The sequence below is a fragment of the Elephas maximus genome, chromosome 4, assembly GCF_024166365.1.
Source record: "Elephas maximus indicus isolate mEleMax1 chromosome 4, mEleMax1 primary haplotype, whole genome shotgun sequence".
Lineage (NCBI taxonomy): Eukaryota > Metazoa > Chordata > Mammalia > Proboscidea > Elephantidae > Elephas > Elephas maximus.
The window spans coordinates 66,180,024-66,196,299 of NC_064822.1; the positions used below are offsets into that span (position 1 = coordinate 66,180,024).

Here is a 16,276-nt window from a genome sequence, read left to right on the forward strand (position 1 = left end):
CTCTGTCTTTACTGGAGCATTTAGTCCATTTACATTTGGTGTAATTATTGGTAGGCATGAGTTCAGTGCTGTCATTTTGGTATTTTTTTTGTATGTGTGTGTATTATTGACAGTTTCTTTGTTCCACTTAATTTTCTGTGCTGAGTCATTTTCTTTTCATCTTTTTCATTTTTGTTGATTTTGTATTTGCTGAGTCTATGTTTTTCCTCTTTTTATTTTGACATGTAGGATTGTTAGTTTCCTTTGTTGTTACCTAGTAGGTTATTTACCTCTATTTTTCTAAGTTTAAATCAATCTTGTATTTCTTGGTATTGCCTTGACTTCCTCTCCATATGAAAGTTCTATGACTACATTATTTAATCCCTCTTTTTTGTTTTAATGTTATCACCTTTTACATATTGATGTCTCTGTTTCCCTATTTTCAGTGTTTTCTCTGTTTCCCTATTTTCAATGTTTTAGCTTTGATTTATTTTTGTGACTTCCCTATCTGGGTTGATATCTGGTTGTTCTGTCCTGTGTTCTAGTCTTGGGTTGTTATCTGATGTTACTGATTTTCTAACTGGAGTACTCCCCTTAGTATTTCTTGTAATTTTGGTTTGGCTTTTACAAATTCCCTTAACTTTTGTTTATCTGGAGATGCCCTAATTTCGCCATCATATTTGAGAGACAGTTTTGCTGGATATATAGTTCTTGGCTGGCAAATTTTTTCCTTGAAGGCTTTATATATGTCATGCTATTGCTGTCTTGCCTGCATGGTTTTTGCTGAGTAGTCCGAGCTTAGTCTTATTGGCTCTCCTTTGTAGATGACTTTTTGTTTATACCTAGTCACCCTTAAAATTCTCTCTTTATCTTTGATTTTGGCAAGTTAGATTTTAATATGTCTTGGTGACTTTCTTTTGGGATCTTGGATAGATATCTTCTCATCATTCATGATATCAGGGAACTTTTCTGCCAACAAATCTTCAACAATCCTCCTTGTATTTTCTGTTATCCCTTCTGTTCTGGTACTCCAATCACTCGTAGGCTATTGCTCTTGACAGAGTCCCACATAATTATTAGGGTCTCTTCATTTTTTAAAAATTCTTCATCTGATTTGTCCTCAGATAAGTTGGTGTCAAGTCCTTTAACTTCAATCTCACTAATTCTGACTTCCATTGCCTCAATTCTGCTCCTATGACTTTCTATTGAGTTGTCTAATTCTGAAATTTTATTGTTAGTCTTTTGGATTTCTGTTTGCTGTCTCTCTGTGAATTCTCACAGCCTGTTAAATTTGTCTTTATGTTCTTGAATAACCTTCTTAAATTCCTCTGCTGCTTTGTCTGTGTGTTCCTTCGCTTGGTGTGCATTTTGCCTGATCTCCTTCCTGATGATCCTGAAGAGTTCTGTATATTAATCTTTTGAATTCTACCTCCAGTAACTCCAAGTCTTTCTTTTCCTCTGGGAGGTTTCTTGGTTGTTTGATTTGGCTGCTTGCTGAAGCCATCATGGTCTGCCTGTTTATGTGATTTGATATTGACTGTTGTCTCCAAGCTATCAGTAAGTTATTATATTTATTCATTTATGTTTGCTTACTGTGTCCTAGCTTCTTGTTTTGTTTCGATATGTCCAAATATGCTGGTCATGTGAGCTACTTAGATTATTGGTGTCTTTGAAGCTCTCACATCCTGTCACCAGGTGGTTACAGCTGTTATTAGGTATGTGAGCCCAGGAGTCTATTTACTTTTCTTGTTTGGATTCAGCTCAGATGTCCACATAGTAGGTCACTGAGTATGTGGTGCAGACTCTCACCTACAATCCTAGATGGGCAGGTCTATGTAGAGGTGATTGGAGTAGGCACAGGTATCTGGCTGTTGTAGGGGCTTATCTGCTGAGCAAGGTAGGGGGCTGACTCCTGCCTCAAGTGCCTAGGTGGAAGGCATGTCCCTGTTCCCTAGAGCACATAGATAGGTGAGTTTTGCTGTCAGACTTTAAGCACCCAATGCTGTTGGCTGTAAAGACTGGGAGGCACCGCTTATTCTTGGACTCCTGTAGCGGGTAGCTAGGTGTGGTGGGTGGAACCACCAGTCCTCAGGCCTCTGATGTTTGTAGGTGAGGACCCTGCTTAATGGGCAGAGTGGTGTCAAATGTCACAAATCTGCCACTCCCTCTGATAGCTGATGCAGTTGAAAATAGGCTTCAGGTATATACATGTTGTACTGTGCTAATAAGGGCATACATTGTTGAAACGGACTCACAGAGGTCTAGGTGTGGGTGAATGGCATTCAAAGTCTGTGGGCCACTTATACCTGTGCCTAGGCAAAGGAGCTGTGCCTGCCCTCAGTTCCTGGGTTATGGGAGCTGGTAGATTATTTTTTCCTGTTTGTTAATTTGTTCCATCTCCAAAGCTGGGAGAATGGTTTGGGGGCATACTATGTGTCCCATTTCTGGCCCAGGGGGTGTGGCAATTGCTGAATCTGGCCCGGGACTGGAGCAGAGCAGGGGAGAAGCGAGTGAATGGAAGAGAGGTACTTTCCAAAGTGGGGAGGGGTTTTTCCATCCCATGTGGTAGGTTAGATGCTCACACTTAACTTTCACAGATTCGCTGTCACTTCTTCATGGTTCTGGAGGCTTGCACAGACTCTCCACCGCTAAGTTTTCCCGGTGTGAAAAACACATTCCAAGTGCTACTGCTTGCCTCAGCCCACGGACGCTGACTGATCCAGCCTGCTGGGTGCTGGCCAGGTCAGGCCTGGCAAATCCTTGCTGCTTCTGAACTGTCTCTCCCTCTCCCTGTCACTCACTTCAGCTCCTCAACTTTGTCTTTGATGTCCAGGGCTCCTAGATTGTTATATATAATCGATTCAATTTTTGGGGGGTCTTTTTTTTTTTATCATAAGAGGGACCACAGGAAGCATCTGACTACTCTGCTATCTTGGCCGCACATTCCAACACACATACTTCTAAAAAATATGTTTATTCTATGCTTCCTAACTTTTTGGATACCCCATATTGGTGTTCTGCCTTTACCATGTAGCATTATTTTATTCCTGTTTTTTCCATTTCAACTCTTTATTTTTAAAAATTATGTATTATTTTGTTACTGCTAAACTATTTTCATATTCTTAGAAAAATTGTTGCTTATTTCTAATTTTTGTGCAGCTGTGGTTGTATTTATATGAATTATTTTGGTGGGCCATCATTTTTTAGTATATAGTCCCTAAAATCAAGTCAGCCAATCAAAACATATGACCAGTTAAATAGCTGTGATGTATTATTAGTTTTTCTCTGTATGGATTGAAATAACTTAGGTATATCCCATAAGCGAGGCTAATTTTGGAAGCTTAAGGAGTGTGTTCTGTGTCTTAATAATATTTTAATTATAATTAAAAAAAAATACTTGCAAAAGCATGTGTGTGCAGTATAAATATTGACCTAAAAAAGAAAGAAAAAAAAAAGAAAAAATGTACCTAATTTCATTTGTTTGGATTCTGTCTTTATCTTGCTTTTAGATCTTGTTTTTTTTTCCAAAAAATGCAGTCAAACATTACAAGATCTAAAGTTTGATAACACCTCAAGTGCTCTAGTGCACATCCTTTTTGGTGGATGGTAGTTCTGAGATAGCACCTTAACTTATACTTTTATTGCTATGTCTACAGTTATTTATAAATATATTACAAATATGTATGTGTATCATCTATATAGACACACACATACACAACATGGGTAATGGCAGTCTGGTTTTGAAGGCCTCTTCCATGTGGAAGGAGGAAGTCTTTAGCCAGCTCTCTTTCCCTCTTACCCAAGGAGTTAACCAAGTAAATGTGCCAAATACTCTTTTATGTGTTAGGTACGCACCAGAACAAAAAGAAGTGCATAAACACGGCAAAAGGTTTTAAGTGAAATTGATAGAGTAAAAAATTTTAATACCCAGCCTCACCAGTGAGAAGTAGTAAATTGGACTGATTAAGTGACTAAGAATAGCCTGGATCTTGAGTAAGGGCAGGATTTGGGCTTATAAGTGATCTTATCTAATACTGGGTCTTCGGACTCTAATTGAAGTTTTTGAGCAAATCTTTATCCATTTCTAAACGTTGAGCTGCCATTTTTTTCCCCTTGAAATAAAGGGAAAAAGGAAATGGAATGCTCTGCTTATAATTCCAGTGGAGAAAGGAGGAAACACTCATTTTTTCTTAATTCGAGTAATCCTTTTAAGCAAGTTAGTTAAGAAATACATGAAAAGTTTCAAGCTATCCTGAAACATTACAATGTCATTTCATGTTTTATCCTCCTTTACTCTTCAGTCTACCTCCCCACCCCCAACAAACACACTTAAGTACTCAGTGAGGGTAAAGGCAAAAATGCAGAAAGTTTCGTTTACAAAGGCAATTCCCTTAAGGTATAAGCTCCTTCGTTTGAAGCTTAGACCGTGCAAAGCAAAGTGTCTTTTATCTCTGTTCTGGTTTGTAGCATGAGACATATAAAAGGTGTGTTCAACTTAACTTAGTCTTACACTTGTCCTCTTAAGAACAATTTTTTTTTCTTGTCATATATAAAATTTCTTAGGAATTGGAAAATGGGAGTTTAGTGAAAAAAAAAAAGCAAAGTATATTGCCACAGACTCAATCATAATTTATGTATTCAGTGACGATGAGAAAATGACTTTTCCTCAGCAGTATTTAACACCTTTCTTTTGAAATTATTTGAATACCTAGCAGGTATTCCATCTAATCATGGAGGAAGTTGGGATGGAAGGTAGAGACGTAATAATATTATCTGTCAAGTTAAAAGAATGCAATAATAGACCCCAAATTCAATTCTAGGAAGCAGGTCCACTCAGCATTCAACAAACCTCTAGAATTAGAAGTTAAGAAGGGTTAGTTATTTGGAGTGGGTGGTGAAGAGGGAGGGTGTAAGGAATAGTTTTTTGACCATGACACTAGGTTTCTTCTTTGTTTTCCTTCATCATTTTTACCTTATTTTCATCATCTTCAATCTCTCCTTCAGAGCCTCCTCAAAAATTTCCTCCATAATGACTTTCACTGGGTTGGTCTGAGGAACAATTTTGGTTGGAGGTGGGAAGACGGATCAGCCCTAAACTTTTCAAGGTAAGGGTCTTCAAAAGAGTGCAAAAAAAGTGAAGAAAAGGGGAAGAAAAATCATGTGTCTAGGGAAATAGATCAAGGATAGCAGATGGGCAGAAGGGGAAAGGATGAGAAGGGTAGGGAATAGGGAGCAAGGAAGGGAATGAACAGTGGATTAGGGCAAAAAAAAAAAAAAAAAAAAGAATGACATTTTAAAGAGAGGCTAAAGAGCCATTCTTATTCTTCAGCTGTTTTGGTTACTGAGAGAAGTGTGGGAAGTGTGGGCCTGAATAGGGAGACAGAATTTGCTCATTTTTTTTTTTTTCCCTTCATGCCTTTCAGCTCCTTTACTCTGTATTTCACTTTAATTTTTCTGATTTCTTACAGGGTTTATTCCAACAGCTTTGTACAGACGTGTGGGACCATCAGCAAAGCTGGTCTCCAAGCCTCTAGCTGTGAAGTTCTTTTACAGTGGGTCTGTAAGAAGGTCAGACTTTGATGGATGGTCACTCTGTCTGGACCCTCAGATCTGTCTTACAACTCCTGAAAAAGGGGGAGCTGGCCACTTGGTATTGGGACAACCATGAGTATATATTTAGTGAATGCTGAATCTTCTAGTATATGGTATTAGAGGTAAGATTAATGTAGCCTCCCAAGGATTGAGGCTTTACTGCTGACTATCTTTGAGACTATTTTGATATTATATTAGTGATGAAGGGAAATTTGTGAAATAGATAGAGTTTGTTCTTAGTATTTCTCTAGCAACTAATGCTGACTCTCTCATGCCTACCCCTACCATCTCTGTCATGCCTACCCCTATCTTTTCTATACTGTAATTTCAGATTATCTGATAAAATTTGTGCAAATATACTATTGCTAAAGTTCTAGAGGATTTTTATGTGTTCTAAAGGGTTAACATGTTACTTCTCCCAGATAATAAATTTTTACTGTTAATAGTGGCCCTTTGCAGATAGAGCTTAACTCTAAAAATTAATGTTAATGATGAGAATATAAATTGTGGGAAGTAGGTGAGGACTGGGTGGCACTTTACAGTTCTCAGCTCTTCACACTTTCATAAACACCTTGCCTTGATTTATGAATATGTGTATATGTGCCGTGTGACCAACAGAACCAATGTGCGACTGTACCTTTTCCACACTTCGAATGTGTGATTTGCATGTTATGCAATTTCACTACATTCATCCGTATGATGAGGCATTTTCATAGAGGAAAGTTTAAAGAGGCAGTTTATATGATTGAGTCCCTAGATTATTATTTTTTTTGTATGAATCATTTTCTTTTCATAAACACAGTAAAATAGTTTTTATTGGGTTTACAGGATTGGTCTGGATACAATTACAGTGAGTCTTGGTAACATTTATTACAATGCCATTTCCTTACATACAGTAGTTTGTAAATACTTGAGTTTTATATTTTGTTAGGGGCTGGGCCCACATAGGTTTTTTTTTTTTTTAATTGTCTTTAGGTGAAAGTTTACAGCTTAAGTTAATCTCTCATACAAAAATTTATAAACTTATTGCTATGTAACATTAGTTGCAATCACTATAATGTAATAGTACACTCCCCCTTTCCACCTTGGGTTGCCTGTGTCCATTCAACCAGCTCCTGTCCCTTCCTGTGTTCTCATTCTGCCTCAGGACAGGAGCCACCCCTTTGGTCTCCTGTATCTACTTGAACTAAGAAAAACACTCTTCACGAGTATTATTTTATGTTTTATAGTCCAGTCTAATCTTTGAAGAGTGGGCTTCGGGAATGGTTTTAGTTCTGGGTTAATAGAATGTCCGGGGGCCATGGCTTTGAGGGTTCCTCCTGTCTCAGTTAGATCATTAAGCCTGGTCTTTTTCCATGAATTTGAGTTCTGCTCTGTACTTTTTTTTCTCCTGCTCCACCAAGGACTCTCTGTTGTGTTCCCTATCAGGGAGGTCATTAGTGGTAGCTGGGCCCCATCTAGTTCTTCTGGTCTCAGGCTGATGGAGTCTCTGATTTATGTGGCCCTTTTGTCTCTTGGGTTAATATTTTCCTGGTGTCTTTGGTGTTCTTCATTCTCCTTTGTTTCAACTGGGTTGGGACCAAATGATACATCTTAGATGGTGGCTCACAAGCTTTTAAGACCCCAGATGCCACTCACCAAAGTGGGATGCAGAACATTTTCTTAAACTTTGTTATACTAATTGACCGAGATGCCCCCAAGCCCTCACCCCTGCTACTCTGTCCCTTGAAGTGTTTAGGTTGTGTTCAGGAGCCCAGATTAGTTTAGGCACTATGCTTCAAAAATGAGAAGGGCTTTATTGTTTCTTCTAAATTGGGTTTGGACATAGATAAGGAAGGAAGATGATGTTTACATTCCTGGAAGGCAGTAATGGAGGGGACCATAATACTGTAGTATTGATGACACTGGATTGTGATCTTCTTATTTGTCTTTCTCTTCTGTAGTTCTTTTAGAGTGTGGACTATATCTTATTTACCACTGTATCTCAAGCATCTAAGGTAGTAAATATTAGATCAATGAATGGATGAATAAAAATATAAGAATATTTTATTTTTATTTTAGTTTTTTCAGTTAGTCCAAGTTGGTTACAGGGATTAAGGGCAAGAAAGAGTATATCCTAATCCTTTCTTATCTACCCATCCTGTTGCTGTTGAGTTGATTTTGTGACCCTATAGTACAGAGTAGAACTGCCCCATAGGGTTTCCAAGGCTGTTATCTTTATGGAGGCAGATTGCCACATCTTTCTCCCAAAGAGTGGCTGGTGAGTTAGCAGCTGAGCATTTAACCAGTCTGTCACCAGAGATATGAGCAGTCAATAGCTGATTTTGAAAAAGCGAAGAGCCAGTTAATATGAATGTAATGTTCATAGAAGGAAGTGGTGGAAACAAGCTCCCATACCCTATCATCTCTTATGTTTGGTTCTGGAGTAAAATGTTCTTGGGATTAGGGCAGGTACCTATTGGTTATGGATGTGATAGCAACTCCCACTTGGTTAAAGATGTAATGATAGTGATTCCACTAGAGCCATGGCTTGGCTGCTACAGGATATACAATCCCATTTAGTTATTTAAAGAGAAACCCAGGAGTACAGTAGGCTCTTAAATTTTCTCCTGGACAGGCAGGATGTGTGCAGTTGCGCTCTGTGAATAGGTTTGTCTTCTTGTAAGGATTTTTGCTCCTTCTCATCAGAATTGGGTCTAGCGCTTACTGCTTTGTTTCCCCTATGAGTATTACATTGGAAGCAGTAGCTTATTTCGTTGTCATTTATTTGGTCCTTTAACTTATTTGTTAGGGTCCAGGGCCAGTTATACTTCCTGGGTGGTGCAAATGGTTAAGTGCTCAACTATTAACTGAAACGTTGACAGTTTGAACCTACCCAGAAGTACCTCAGAAGAAAGGCCTGGTGATCTATTTCTAAAAAACTAGCCGTTGAAACCTTATGGAGCACAGTTCTACCCTGACATACATGGGGTCACCACAAACTGCTCCACAGGGTTTTCAAGGCTGTCTTGGTTATCGAGTGCTGTTATAACAGAAATACCACAAGTGGATGGCTTTAACAAGGAGAAATTTATTTTCTCACAGTCTAGGAGGCTGGAAGTCTGAATTCAGGGTGCCAGCTCCAGGAGAAGGCTTTCTCTCTCTTTCGCCTCTGGGGAAGGTCCTTGTCATCAATCTTCCCTGGTTGAGGAGCTTCTCAGTGCAGGGACTGGGGATCCAAAGGACACACTATTCTCCTGGCTCTTGTTTTCTGGTAGTGTGAGGTCCCCCTGTCTCTCTCTACTTGTTTCTCTCTTTTATATCTCAAAAAAGATTCACTTAAGAAACAACCTAATCTTATAGATTGAGTTCTGCCTCAATAACATAACTACCTATAATCCTGCCTCATTAACTTCATAGAGGCAGAATTTACAACACATAGGAAAATCACATCAGATGACAAAATGGTGGGCAATCACACAATCCTGGGAGTCATAGCCTAGCCAAGTTGACACACATTTTTGGGGGACACAGTTCAATCCATGACAAAGGTATGACCTTTTGAAAGCAGATCACCAGACCTGTCTTCTGAGGTGCCTCTGGGTACCTTTAATCTGTTAACTTTTTGGCCATTTGCACCACCCAGGGACTATTTGAGTTGGACTCCAGACTTCAAGCTCTCCTTTCCATCCCTAACTTGGAAAGAAATGTTCAGCACCTCTTTGTGGTGAACAGGGAAGGGGGTGATGATCTTTTTTTAAAAAAATATTTTATTGTGATTTGGAGAAAATTTACATAGCAAATTAGGTTCTCATTTAGTAATTTCTATGCATACTATTCAGTGACATTGGTTATACTTTTCACAATGTATCAGCATTCTCATTATTTTTGTTCTGGTTGTTCTGTTTCCATTAATCTAGCTTCTTTGTCCCCCCCTTAATATCTCATCTTTGGTCTGGGGTTAATGTTGACCATTAAGTCTCATTTAGATGATTGTTTAGAGGAGCACAGTACTCACAGGTGATGTCATGGATTGAATTGTGTCCCGCCAAAATATCTATCAACTTGGCTAAGTCATGATTCCCAGGATTGTGTGATTGCCCACCATTTTGTCATCTGATGTGATTTCCCTATGTGTTGTAAACCCTATCACTATGATGTAATGAGATGGATTAGTGGCAGTTATATTGATGAGATATACAAGATTAGATCGTGTCTTAAGCCAATGTTTTTTGAGATATAAAAGAGAGAAGTGAGCAGAGAGACATGCGGACCTCATACTACCAAGAAAGCAGTGCTGGGAGCAGAGTGTGTCCTTTGGAACTGAGGTTCCTACGCAGAGAAGCTACTAGACTAAGGGAAGATTAATGACACTGACTTCCTCCAGAGCCAACAGAGAAAGCCTTCACCTGAACTGATGCCCTGAATTTGGACTTGTAACCTACTAGATTGTGAGAGAATAAAATTCTCTTTGTTAAAGCCATCTACTTGTGGTATTTCTGTTACAGCAGCACTAGATGACTAAGACAGGTGATATTATTTATTTTATGAGCCACTCTGTCTTTTGGCTAATAGGTGACCTCTAGAAGTGGCTTGAGTTCCAAGTTTAAAGGGTATCCCAGGGCAGTAGTTCTGAAGGTTCTTCTAGCCTCTACTGGCCCAGTAAGTCTGGCCTTTTTTAGGAATTTGAGTTTTGTTCTACATTTTTTTCCCCACTCTATCCAGGATCATCTATTGTGTCTCTGGTCAGAAAGGTTGGTTGTAGTAGCAGGGCACCATCTAGTTCTTCTGGTCTCAAAGTAGGTGAGGCTATGGTTTGTGTAGATCGTTAGTCCTATAGATTAGTTTCTTCTTTGAGTCTTTGGTTTTCTTCTTTCTGTTTTGTTCCAGATGTGTAGAGACCAATAGTTGAAACTTAGATGGCTGCTTTCAAGCTTTTAAGACCCCAGACGCTACTCACCAAACTAGGATGTAGAACATTATCTTTATGAGCTATGTAATGCCAATTGACTGAGTTGCCGCTCGAGACTAAGGGTTCTAAACTCTCAAACCCAAGAACCCAATCCCATAAGGCGTTTGGTTATGTCTAGAAGGCATCCATAACTGTGTCCTCTATGTGCTTTATTTTATATATGAATATATATGCAGCACATGTGAACCTGTATATACATTTGCCTATAGAAATACCTATACATGTGAACCCGTATATTCATATGTATTTACCTGTATGTATACATCTACCAAACCCTGGTGGCATAGTGGTTAAGAGCTACAGCTGCTAACCAAAAGGTTGGCAGTTGGAATCCACCAGGCGCTCCTTGGAAACTCTATGGGGGCAGTTCTACTCTGTCCTATAGGGTCGTTATGCGTCGGAATCAACTCTACGGCAGTGGGCTTTGTTTTTTTTTTTGGTATGTAACCAAACACGTATTTTTTGGTTATTACGATTGTTGCAATGTCATGTGTCTTTTGACATATTTTTTTATTCAGTCAAATTTAATCTATCCTTTCATTTATGACTTTGGATCTGTGATATATTTAGAAAAACCTCCCCCCTTTAAGATTATATGAAACAGCTGTCTCTTCTTTCAGTGCTTTTATTGTTTCATTATTCATATTACTGGGAAAAAAAAAGATATTTTAGTTTTGATTTATTTTGCTGCAAGATAGAAATAAGGATCTCACTTTATTTTCTCCCACAGGCTGCTCAGTTTTCACAAATTCGGTTAATGCATAAGCTATTTTTACCCCATTGTTTTGATATTTCACCTTTAACATAAACTAAATTCCTATATGCATTTAGGAATACTTCTAGACTTTCTGTTCTGTCTTACTACTATGACTGTGTCTTTATCAGCTGGGTACCATGCTTTATATTTCCTATCTTATGAAGCCAAGCCTCCTTACTGCTCTTCTTTTTCAGAATTTTCTCAGATATTCTTATTTATTTTTTCACGTGAATTTCAGAATCAGGTTATCTAATTTCAAAAGAAAATACTGCTATTTTTGTTAGGACATCATTAAACCTCTGGGTGACTTTACAGATTAAACTCATAGATTAACTATATAATGCTGAATCTTCATACTCAAGGACAGGGTAGGTCTTTTTGTGTGTTCACGTCTTCTTTTGTGTTTTTCAGGAGCACATTAAAATTTTCTTCATGTGAATAGTTCATATTTCTTGTTAAGTTTATTTCAAATTATTTTAATTAATTTTTTTCTGTGATCACAAATGCTGTATTTCCTTTGTTATATCTTTTTACTGATTGTTTTTACATAAATGAATATTATTTGTTTCTGTACATTAATTTTGTTACCACCTTACTGAATTCTTGTGTTGTTTCTAACGGTTTTTCAGTTGATTCTAGTGCATTTTTTAGGCAAGCAATCATATAATCTGTAAAGAATTATAACTTTATATTCATAGATCTTCTTTCTCTTGGTTCATTGCATTGCTTAAAATCTTCAGAACAATGTTAAATAATAAAGATGTTAATATACACACTTGCTTACTTCCTGACTTAAGTGCGAATGCATTAAATATTATGCTCATAACTATTTATTCACATGCAACTTCTGTCAGCTTTTTTACATTTTACAAATGATCATTTCATCCCAAGAACAGTACTACTTTAATAAGTAAGGGCTACTGAATTTTTTTTTTTTATAGCAACTGAATTAATATATAAATGATGTATTTATATAAAGCAAAGGCCATGATATGTCCAAATGAAACCTAGTATACAAATGAAGATTTTTTGTATGTGTTTTGAATGGAGAAAATTTTGGGCAGTATTGAATTACCACATAGCACACAGAAGTATTATCAGGCCAACCCCCAAATATGGCTTCCTTTTTAGCTAGTGCCATATTCACTTTGTGAGTGGTGATTTAAATGCAGCAAAACCATATCATATAAAACATTATATTTAAGTTTTAATTAGAATTTTACCAGTTTTATGGTTTTGATTGATTTTAATTTAAAATTTGATTTGAATTCACTGTTAATTTTAAAGATACAAGCATATGGGATTTTATACTTAATTTTATGTTTGTACTCAGTTAAATATTTTAATACAATATTGGTGATCTGAAAATTATGAAATTATTTACCGTATTTTATGTTTTTTTGCCAACTGTGCCCTCCCCCTTCGAAGTGTTCTCACAAGTGCTACTACCATTTTTTTTAACAAGTTGCTGTAAAAAAAAAAAAATATATATATATATATGTATATACGCACATACATATATTGCAGTATTGGTGATGCCGTGGTTAGGTGTTTGGCTGCTAACCAAAAGGCCAGCAGTTCGATTCTACCAGCTGCTCCTTGGAAACCCTATGGGGTAGTTCTATTCTGCATTCTAGAGTCGCTATGAGCTGGAATCGCCTTGACAGCAATAGGACTATATATATTGGTGAGAAGTCGTGGTGGTACAGTGGTTAAGAGCTACAGCTGCTAACCAAAAAGATCAGCAGTTGGAAGCCACCAGCCACTCCTTGGAAACCCTATGGGACAGTTCTACTCTGTCCTAGAGGTTCACTGTGTGTCAGAATCGACTCGATGGACAAAGTTTTTGGTTTTTTGGTTTATATATTAATGTGGTGACACTGATGGATGGGGGGACGAACATTCTAAAATACAGAAGGCTAGTTTTATGAGACAGCCTGAAACAAATATTAAGAAAGGAATACTCATATTTACTAGAGAACTCATAAAATGATTCCTTGATGTAGACTGAAGTCAGGCTGATTAACTTCTCCTTGCCTTAGGTCTCAGAATGTTTAGAAAAAAAAAAAAAAAACTTTTTGTAAAAATGATGTTAAACATGGAGAGAATGAAGCTGGCTTGTTATAATCATCTTTTTTTTTTTTTTCTTTTTGCTCCATACTGCCACAGAGAATTTTTAACACATCATCAGAGTTAGAAAAAAAAAATTTTTTTTTTTTTAGAACTTAAACTTACAAGATTTCTTATTTGTAAATTCCACTGTGGTTTGACTGCAATTTGTTCTGTTTTTGTGCAACTGAGTTTTGAACCCGAGTTTATGATTTCACTTTATTATTATTATGTTTTATCTTATTTCCCTTTAAAGTCTAAACTATAATCTCAATTTCAGCATTTGGTACACTAGTTATTCCTTCTATACCATATTATAAGTATCTCAGCCGGGTACTTAGTCACTGATAAAATTTTGAACAAGTTACGGAGGACTAAGCACTCAGTCCGAAATACTCCACTAACACTAAAGAACTCTTTTAGTCTACCTTCGGGTGCAGTATCTCCACCAGCTTCAGATTTTCTAATTTTTCAGGCATACAACTCAACAGTCTTTATCTTGTCTATAAGGGATAATAAGAATTTGCTATTCTTTGGTGGAAACATGACACATTATTTATAGCAAACCTAAGATCTATTAACTATTCATTTTTTGTTTAATGCACTTAAATATCTACTGAGTTTGCCTCTACTAAACTGATTGTGGTTTAAGACCTTTGCATCCCCAATAAAGTACCACCCTTAGCGACATGATTCTTAGATAGCACAACATGTCAGGGAGCCAGTTTTATAGCAGACACTGGGAGAGCTCTGAGAGTTGTGTCCGGATTTTTCTTGTTCATGGTTGAATTATTTCACTCATTAATTTATTTATTCTATCGATATTTGTTGTACCTTTACTACATGCAGCACTATGTTAGGCACTGGGAGTATAAGGGTGAGCCAAATAGACACTGTGATGGAGTTTATAGTGTGGTGTGAGAGAAGTTAACAAATAACCAAACAAAATTTTGTATACTACATTTCATCAAATTTAAGAATGCTGCCAGTAGTAATATGCATCTTCATTTCATAGATGTGAAAATGTGATCAAATACATGTCTTAGAAAGGATGAAATATGGTAATTGCAAACAGTGGTAAGTGGCATGAAAGAAAAATATTGGATACAATGAAAAGTTTTGATCTAGCCTACATAGTTTCTTGGAAGAAAAATAATTTCAATTGCTATTTGAAGGATAAATAGAATAAACTAGTTAAGTAAGTGAGGGCAGTAGTGGGCAAAGTAACATGTTCAAAAGGCACCAAGGCAGAGAGAAATATGGCGTACTTAAAAAACTGAGACAGGGATGGAGGAGGATACAGGGGCCATATGATATAGGGCTATGTAAGTTATATTAAGGATTTTTTCTTTATCTTTGTTGTTGTTGTTGGTAGATGCTGTCGAGTCAGTTTCAACTCATAGCAACCCTATGTACAACAGAACAAAACACTGCCTGATCCTGTACCATCCTCATGATCGTTGTTATGCTTGAGCCCATTGTTGCAGCCACTGTGTCAGTCCATCTCTTTGAGGGTCTTCCTCTTTTTCACTGACTCTCTACTTTACCAAGCATGATGTCCTTTTCCAGGGACTGATCCCTCCTGATAATATGTCCAAAGTATGTGAGATGAAGTCTTGCCATCCTTGTTTCTAAGGAGCTTTCTGGCTGTACTTTTTCCAAGACAGATTTGTTCTTTTGGCAGTCCATGGTATATTCAATATTCTTAATCAACACCGTAATCCAAAGGCATCAATTCTTCTTCTGTTTTCCTGATTCATTGTCCAGCTTTCACACGAATATGAGGCAATTGAAAACGCTATGGCTTGGGGTCAGGCAAACCTTATTCTTTTTTTTGAATACTTTTTATTCTGCTTTAAGTGCAAGTTTACAAATCAAGTCAGTCTCTCACACAAAAACCCATATACACCTTGCTACACACTCCCAATTACTCTCCCCCTAATGAGACAGCCTGCTCTCTCCCTCCACTCTCTGTTCGTGTCCTTTTCACCAGCTTCTAACCCCCTCCACCCTCTCATCTCCCCTCCAGGCAGGAGATGCCAACATAGTCTCAAGTGTCCACCTGATCCAAGAAGCTCACTCCTCACCAGCATCCCTCTCCAACCCATTGTCCAGTCCAATCCATGTCTGAAGAGTTGGCTTCGGGAATGGTTCCTGTCCTGGGCCAACAGAAGGTCTGGGGGCCATGACCACTGGGGTCCTTCCAGTCTCAGTCAGAACATTAAGCCTGGTCTTATGAGAATTTGGGGTCTGCATCCCACTACTCTCCTGCTTCCTCAGGGGTTCTCTGTTGAGTTCCCCGTCAGGGCAGTCATTGATTGTAGCCAGGCACCATCTAGTTCTTCTGCAAACCTTATTCTTCAAGGTGACATCTTTGCTTTTTAACACTTTAAAGAGGTCTTTTCCAGCAGATTTGCCAATGCAATGTGTTGTTTGATTTCCTGGCTGCTGCTTCCATGGACGTTGGTTGTGGATCCAAGTAAAATGAAATCCTTGACAACTTCAGTCTTTTCTTGTTTGTCATGATGTTGCTTATTGGTTCAGTTGTGAGGATTTTTGTTTTCTTTATGTTGAGGTGTAACCCATAGTGAAGGCTGTACTCTTTGATCTTCATCAGTAAGTGCTTCAAGTTCAAGTTCAGTTTCAGCAAGCAAGGTTGTGTCATCTGCATAACGTAGGTTGTTAATGTGTTCATCCAATCCTGATGCCTCATTCTTCTTCATATAATCCAGCTTCTCAGATTATTTGCTCAGCATACAGATTGAATAAGTATGATGAAAGGATACCGCCCTGAGACACACCTTTCCTGATTTTAAGCCATACAGTCTTCTCTTGTTCTGTTCAAATGGCTGCCTCTTGATCTTTATCTTAGTGTAACAACAAATTGC

The 16,276-nt window shown here is 37.8% G+C and overlaps 1 protein-coding gene across 2 annotated transcripts in view; it reads left to right on the forward strand.

The window, feature by feature from the left end:
- The window catches only part of KLRG1 (killer cell lectin like receptor G1), a 51,934-nt gene that overhangs the window by 16,895 nt on the left and 18,763 nt on the right, over positions 1–16,276 (forward strand). The window contains exons 4-5 of one of the 2 annotated variants that reach the window (XR_007517124.1): positions 4,984–5,084; positions 5,448–5,693. Coding sequence is in view for 1 of the 2 variants with exons in the window: in XM_049882397.1 (XP_049738354.1) it covers positions 4,984–5,084; positions 5,448–5,559 (213 nt within the window). In the remaining variant the exon portion in view is untranslated. Of the gene's footprint in view, positions 1–4,983; positions 5,085–5,447; positions 11,726–16,276 lie in introns of those variants that run through there. The other variant, XM_049882397.1, reaches the window with a different exon arrangement.